Here is a 7,308-nt window from a genome sequence, read left to right as displayed (position 1 = left end):
CGCAAATGGAAGCTCTACACAACACCTCTGTCCCAGCAGAAATATGAGCGCGATCGACAGTCCAATGGCGAAGTACGAGACGACGTTCGAAATTGTGTGTAATAAAAACGAGCACCAGTTTCAACACTGCCAGGGGGGGAGGATTTAGGGTCGTCGCACCAACTAGGCTCGAACATCAGATCGAATGGTGAGGATGTTACATCTCAGCTAACCACACAGGCACTCGTCGTCGCATGCCTCAAAACTCTAACCAAAAAAGGAACCAAAATTTGAAGGGGGTAGACTCGTCTCTCTAGAGGGGGGCGTCTTTTAACCACACAGGCACTCGTCGTCGCATGCCTCAAAATTCTAACCAAAAAAGGAACCAAAAAGTGTGTTTTTTTTTTTGAAGGCGTCTTTTTACTGGCTCCTCTACCCTATGATCTCAAATTTTTTGTATGCTCACAAAATGTTTTTTGCTAGTTGATATGTTTCCTGTCATAGGTGCTATATTTACTCGGTGCAGATGACGGCGGAGCCACAGTCGCTGCTAGACAGACGGACGCTTCGTCTCGTGTGGCAGTATGGGATGGGGAATATTTTTTATTGGGCCCTGCAATTGAAGAAGGGCCCCCAACTCCAAGGCCCTTTAGAAGGCCTATGTGGAAGTCCTCTTAGCTTAGCGCGTCGTAAATGCAGCAAGGAGAATGTCTGCAATGAAAGGCTTTCGAATTGGGTATTTAAATATACATCGAACCAGAAGTGGTCACATTTCCAGATCGCCTCATGGCCTGCGACGACTCTGCTGTTCTGGCGTGTCTGATGGCATGATAGCAGGCCACTGGGGGGCAGCAGTGGGCTCTAAAACCGAGAAATATTGACTAGTGGTAGCCACAATGTTGCGTTTCACACGAGATTAAGATGTTCCTAGTTGCCTTTACACACCACCTTAAAACTGGGTAGCCCTACTCTCTGGTAGAACATGCAGAGAAGTGGCTCATTACCACCTTGTGGGCATACCTATGTTGCCCAACTTAAGGCCTGTGCAAAATTCCAAGACATTGAAGGAGCACTATATTTACATGCTGAAGTTGCTGCATTGGGGCTCCTGGAAAGTAACCCTTTTGTTGGTAGCACCTTGGTTGATCTGTATGTGAAATGTGGGGCGCTTTCCAAAGCAATACAAATATTTAGCAAACTTTCAATAAGGGATGTCGTGTCTTGGACAGCAATAATTTCAGGGTATGCCGAACATGGGTATGGCGAGCAAGTGTTCGATTGCTTTGTGCAAATGCAGATGGAGGGTATTCATCCAAATTGTGTTACTTTTGTATGCTGCTTGAAAGCTTGTGGCTGCATACAGGACCCCAAATTTGGCCAACAAATTCACATTGAGATTGATAGGCAAGGGCTTACAGAAATTAACCCTATTCTTGGCAATAGCTTGATAGATATGTACATGAAATGTGGCTTGCTTTCTATTGCGAAGGAAGTGTTTGACAGGCTTCTAGTAAAGGATGTAGTCTCATGGACTATGCTGATTACAGGATATGCTGAACAAGGGTATAGTGAAGAAACACTCGAGTTGTATAAACAGATGAAGCATGAGGGTCTTCCTTCAGATCGAGTTATGCTTGTTTGTTGCTTGAAAGCCTTTGGCAATATTGGTGCACTAGACAAGGGTTGTGAATTACATGCGGAGATCGAGAGTAAGGGGTTATTAGGAAGAGATATTACTGTTGGTAATGTTCTAGTGGATATGTATGCCAAATGTGGATTGCTCTTAAAAGCTCAAAAGGTATTTGACATGCTACCAGTTCGAAATGCGGTCTCATGGAATGTCATGATGGCAGGATATGGCAAATGTGGAAATGGACAAGAAGCACTTGATTGCTTGGTATTGATGGAACTTGAGGGAGTTCCTTCAAATGCTTTAACACTTATGTACAGCTTGAAGGCGTGTGGTGAGGTATGTGACCTAGACAGATGCCAAGAAATACATTCGGTGATTGAGAAAAAGGGATTTCTCAAAGGAGAGTCCCCACTTGGAAGCACTCTGGTCGATGTGTACGCCAAGTGTGACTGCCTTACTAGTGCACAGTCAGTGTTTGACAAGCTGCCAACTCGAGATGTTTTCTCATGGACTGCACTTATTGCAGGATATGCCGAACAAGGGCATGGTGAGCGAGCACTGATGCTTTTTGAAAAGATGCAGCTGGAGTCTCTCTCTCCTACTGCAGTCACATATGTTTGTGCAATGAAAGTGTGTGGCAGCTTAGGAGCCATCAATAAGGGAAAACATCTACATATGGACATAGTGCTACGTGGGCAGCTGGAACAAGAGCTTGCTATCGGCAATGCTCTTGTGGATATGTATGCCAAATGCAGCTGTCTTGCCATGGCACAACATGTATTCAACAAGCTCCCCTCTCAGAATGTAGTTTCATGGGCAGCCCTTGTGTCAGGCTACATTGACAATGGATATGGCAAGGGAGCACTCGATTGCCTTGAGCAGATGCTGAATGAGGGTGTTTCGCATAACATTGTTACATATACATATTGTTTACAAGCTTGTGGCATGACCAGAGACATATGGAAAGGTTTTGAAGTTCACTCAGAGGTTGAACGACAGGGCTTGATTGAAAGAGACTCTAAAATTGGAAATACCATTGTCGACATGTATGCAAAATGTGGCATGCTTTCAAAAGCACAAGAAAGTTTCAATAGGCTTCGAGCTCCAAAGGTTTTGTCTTGGAATGCATTGATTGCAGGATACTACAAACATGGTGCTAGTGAGGAGGCATTTGATTGTTTCGAGTCCATGCGACAGAAGGGGGTCTCTCCAAATGCTACTACATATGCTTACTATTTGGAAGCTTGTGGAAATAAAGGAGCCTTGTATACTGGCCAAGAAGCTCATAATGAGGTTGAAATGAGGGGGTTGTTGGATGGAGACCTCTTACTTGCTAGCGCACTGGTTGATATGTATGCCAAATGTGGTCAACTTGCCATGGCTCATCAAGTTTTTAATAAACTGAGGATTGTTGATGTAGTCACATGGACTGCCCTAATTGCAGGATATGTTGGTCATGATTATAGCAGGGAGGCACTTACATGCTTCTCACAGATGGAGCTAGAAGGTGTCTTGCCAAACTCCCTTACATTATTATGGTGCATGAAAGCTTGCACCAAATTAAGAGATATTGAGAGGGGTCAACTTTTACATACTGAAATTGAGAGGCAGGCTCTTTTAGAAAAAAACATTGTCCTCGGTAATGTGGTGCTTGATTTTTACGTTAAATGTGGATCCCTTGCCAAAGCTCAAGAGGTTTTTGAGAGACTTCCTGCTCGTGATGCAGTTTCATGGACGGCGCTTTTGGCAGGTTATGTTGAGCAAGGTCATAACGAGAAAGCAATCATGCTTTTCGATAAGATGCAAGCAATGTCTGTCGTGCCAACTGCCATCACCTTTGTTTGTATTTTGAAAGCTTGTGGCACTTTAAGGGACATAGGTAGAGGCAAGCAATTACATTCTGAGATGGAGAGGCAGAAGCTATTGGAAATTAATCCGGCTGTAGGAAATAGCTTGGTAAATATGTATGCAAAATGTGGCTGGCTTGTGAAGGCACAACAGGTATTTGACTTGCTCCCAGTTCACAATGCAGTTTCTTGGACCACATTGATTGCAGGATATGGTGAACATGGGAGTGCTGATGAGGCACTCGAATGTTTCGAACAGATGCAATGCAATGGTATATCCCCAAATCCTGCAACTTTCGTCCACATCTTGAAAGCTTGTAGCAGATTTGGAGCCAAAGAGAAGGGCTATGCAATTCATTCACAGATTGAAAGGCATGGGCTGTTTGAAAGTAATGTTTGGGTTGGCAATGCCTTGATCAATGCATATGCGAATTTTGGCTGGTTCGCAAAAGCGCAGAATCTGCTGTATAGACTTCCGACTCATGATGTTGTTTCATGGAACACATTGATGGCAGGGTATGCTCAGCTTGGGCAAAGTGAAAAGGTTTTTGATTGCTTTGGTAAGATGCAAGAAGAGCAGATCAAGCCAGATATGGTTACTTTCAATGTTGTTCTAAAAGCGTGTGTTTGTGAAACTCTCGCCCATGAAAGCCAGACATATTTTGAGACAATGAGCAGAGACTATGGTATTATCCCGACCCTCGAGCATTACGTGTATGTGATTGATGTGCTTGGGCGTGCTGGCCAGTTAGATAAAGCAGAAGCCTTGATTCAGGAGGTGCAAAGCTCCCATAGTTTTGTTTGGCAAACCTTATTGTGTGCTAGTCGAAACTGGGGAAGTCTAAGGCTGGGAAAATATGCTTTCAGGTACTCAGTGAGCTTGGATGAAAGTGCTGCAAACCATCATTGGCCAATGCATTCCAACTCTGCAAATAGTGACTGGATGCATGAATTGGACAACAAGAGAAGGGTGTGGATTGATACATGGAAGAAGCCATCAGAATATTCTGTATGGGCTGGTAGTAGTCTTAGAAGTAATACGAGTATAGGTAGAAGTACTAGGACTAGCTTTGATTCAATTTTGGAATCTTCATTCAATTTGAGCATGATGGGTGATGAATCGAGTCTACTTTCTCTTCCACGATATTTCAGTGTAAATTTAGGAATTTGTTTTTCTGTTACCTTGCATAATTAACCCTTAAACTACCAATTAATGCATTTTATGCATAGGACTAGGGGAAGAGTGAGGCTGTTGTTGGGGCTTTCTCATGTATCCTACTTAGTTATTTTTGCATAAAGGCTGAAAATGATGGGGTGGCAATTGGTATAGGCATGATTAGGAAAGGGGTTTTGTATAGACATATCTTGGAGTACCTTTGGTTGCTCATAAACTACAACTATTCGAATCTCAACTGTAACAGTTGAAATTTGAAACTTATGAGTTTTGAATTTATTTGGATTAAAAATGCTCTTATTTCTGTATGCATATGCATGTGCGTGGATGCACGCTTTGAGAGTGAGCATCTTAAAACTTTTCTTTGTGCTTAACTCAAAGGTTTTGGACAAAGAACTATTGTTACCAAGTATATGGAAGTAATTTGTTACTTAGGATTGCTAGGGCACTTTTTTTCTTCAAACTAAAAGTTTTTTTTCTTGTGCTTTGCATGTATGCCCATCACTATAGGGTTACCTTACTTTGTATTTACACACCAAGCAATGCATTTTCTGTTGTGTGCCCTGAGCTTCTTCCCCATCTCCAAGCTGTGTGTGCATTCTTGTAACCCTAACTCCAACAATTGATATCAGAGTAGGTTATGCCCTAGTGGACATAGTCGCAAGCATCACTAAGACCCCCCTACTCACTTTCTCCAATTTTGGTGAGCACTCGCAAGCATTAGAAGATTGATAGATTCTTTGCGAAAGCTCGTAGAGCTAGGTGTGCTTAGAATTTTGATTCAGGTTCGCTTTGGCCTCTATGTCCAATACAACAAGTACTACGTAGGCTATTTTATCCTTTTGTGTGGGACTTTTTTCACTGCAAATATCTACATAACAAGTCTTCGACAATCTGCAGGGGTCTATGCTATATAGCAAGTGCAGTTTCCCTTCTCGATTTGGGCATTTTCTAAATTAGGTTCAATTGTTCACTATGGTTGAGAGTAATGATGTTTTCAAGATGTCTGCTAATGAAAAATTTGATGGAGACAACTATCCATTATGGGCTTACATGATGTAGCATGTAATTGTTCCAAGGGTGTATAGAACATTGTTAAAGGTTTTGATGTACGTTCTGTGGATCTAGGTACTGTGGAGCATGTTGTAGGTTCTAACACTCTTGCTATATTGCTCGAGCTATTTTACTTACAAGTGAACATGCTCGTTGAAATAGTAGAGATGTGTAAGTGGATTTATTGATTGCATTGTCTGTTAAGCGCACAATTACTACTCACCTTCGTTCAACCAAAACAAAAAAACAGGCTTGAGACATTCTAGTTGCATTGTATGGGCATTGTATGCAGATTGCAATGAGGAGAAACCAACATATCTACAAAAACAACTAGAACCAGAAGTCACGTACGAGGAAGATGGAACAGACATTTTCTTCTTGAAATCAAAGATATCAATGAGCAACTTACTATTGTAGACGGAGTCATTCTTGACCATTCACTTGAGCAGACTGTTCCAAATGCATTACCAGATTCACATCTGACTTTTGCTTCTACTTTGAAGCTTGTTGCATTGGACAATGATAATGCTGCTAAGTTTGATGTTTTGGTCACTTTGCTATTAAAAGAGGCTATGTCAAGAAAAAATAGGGCTAATCAACATGCTATTGATTAGGCCTTTCTTACTACACAAAGAGGAGGTAGCAATAACAATAGTGCTACTTTCAATGCTCCTTCTTCATATAGAAAACCATTTGTGACAAATGCCTCCCATAATAGCAATGCATCTGGTAAATCTACTGAAAGAGGAATTTTTTTTTGGCCTTGTAGCTATTATAGAGCTATTGATCATTTGATAAAGCAATGTCCTAAGCTAAAAGCTAAAAAGACATGTAAGGAAAGAAGTGAATCTTCTGAATCTTCTTCAAATGAAGCCATGTACTTCAAAAAAAATTTGCTGCTGACTGAAAATGTATTCGGTTATACTGTGGACACCTTCCATTTTAATCGAGGGGAGTAGTATATGTCAAAAGAATTTGATGCATTTTTGCTTGGTCATGGGATAAAACACCAATATATGTTGCTTAAAGAAAAAATAGGTCACTCATGGAGATGGCATTATGTATGGTCAAGAGCCAAGCTTTGCCATATGATTTCTTGCATCATGTGGGTTGCCTACATACTTAACAAGTGTCCCACCAAAGATTTGTAGTTTAGGACTCCATATGAGGCATGGCATGATAAGAAGCCATCTACATTGGTCACTTGCATGTTTTTGATTGCTTGGCTTATGCTATAGTGCCACAACAACAACACAAGAAATTGGATGACAAGGCTAATGTATCTTTGTTGATTATAGTACTGAGAGCAAGGGTTACAAGTTATATCATCTACAATTAAAATATATCTTGATTTCTTGAGATGTTGTTTGTGTGAAAGATGCAATTCAACCCTTGCTGTCATGTAAACTCACGAGATATTTTTGATACCTTGTTGTCTCTTTTCAATGGTGAGATACATATGTAAGTCTAAATGAGTCAAATAATTGCCCTACTCATGTTTCAAGTGATCATAGACCAGCCTATTTTTGCCTCGGGATATTCACTAAGAGTTACTATATGATAACACGTGTGTACAATAGGGGGTTCAAAGAAGGTAAAAAGGGTAAATCTACATAGAATGT

At 41.2% G+C, this 7,308-nt stretch overlaps 1 protein-coding gene across 1 annotated transcript; it reads left to right on the top strand.

Moving 5' to 3' along the window:
• Positions 1 to 461: 461 nt before the first annotated feature.
• Positions 462 to 4,764, top strand: LOC147446456 (pentatricopeptide repeat-containing protein At2g39620-like). The gene has a single exon (XM_086525662.1). It carries the CDS (start codon positions 962 to 964, stop codon positions 4,652 to 4,654), a length of 3,693 nt encoding a protein of 1,230 aa, XP_086381788.1. The 5' UTR covers positions 462 to 961; the 3' UTR covers positions 4,655 to 4,764.
• The last annotated feature ends 2,544 nt before the right edge of the window (positions 4,765 to 7,308 follow it).

This window comes from Adiantum capillus-veneris, chromosome 12 (assembly GCF_014529385.1).
Source record: "Adiantum capillus-veneris isolate H3 chromosome 12, ASM1452938v2, whole genome shotgun sequence".
NCBI lineage: Eukaryota > Viridiplantae > Streptophyta > Polypodiopsida > Polypodiales > Pteridaceae > Adiantum > Adiantum capillus-veneris.
The sequence above is the reverse complement of the archived record's forward strand: the minus strand, read 5'-3'. Positions and strand labels throughout refer to the sequence as shown.

What these genes read in the sequence shown, in the direction of transcription:
- LOC147446456 (XM_086525662.1), top strand. Translation starts at nt 962, where the DNA reads ATGCAGAGAAGTGGCTCATTACCACCTTGTGGGCATACCTATGTTGCC.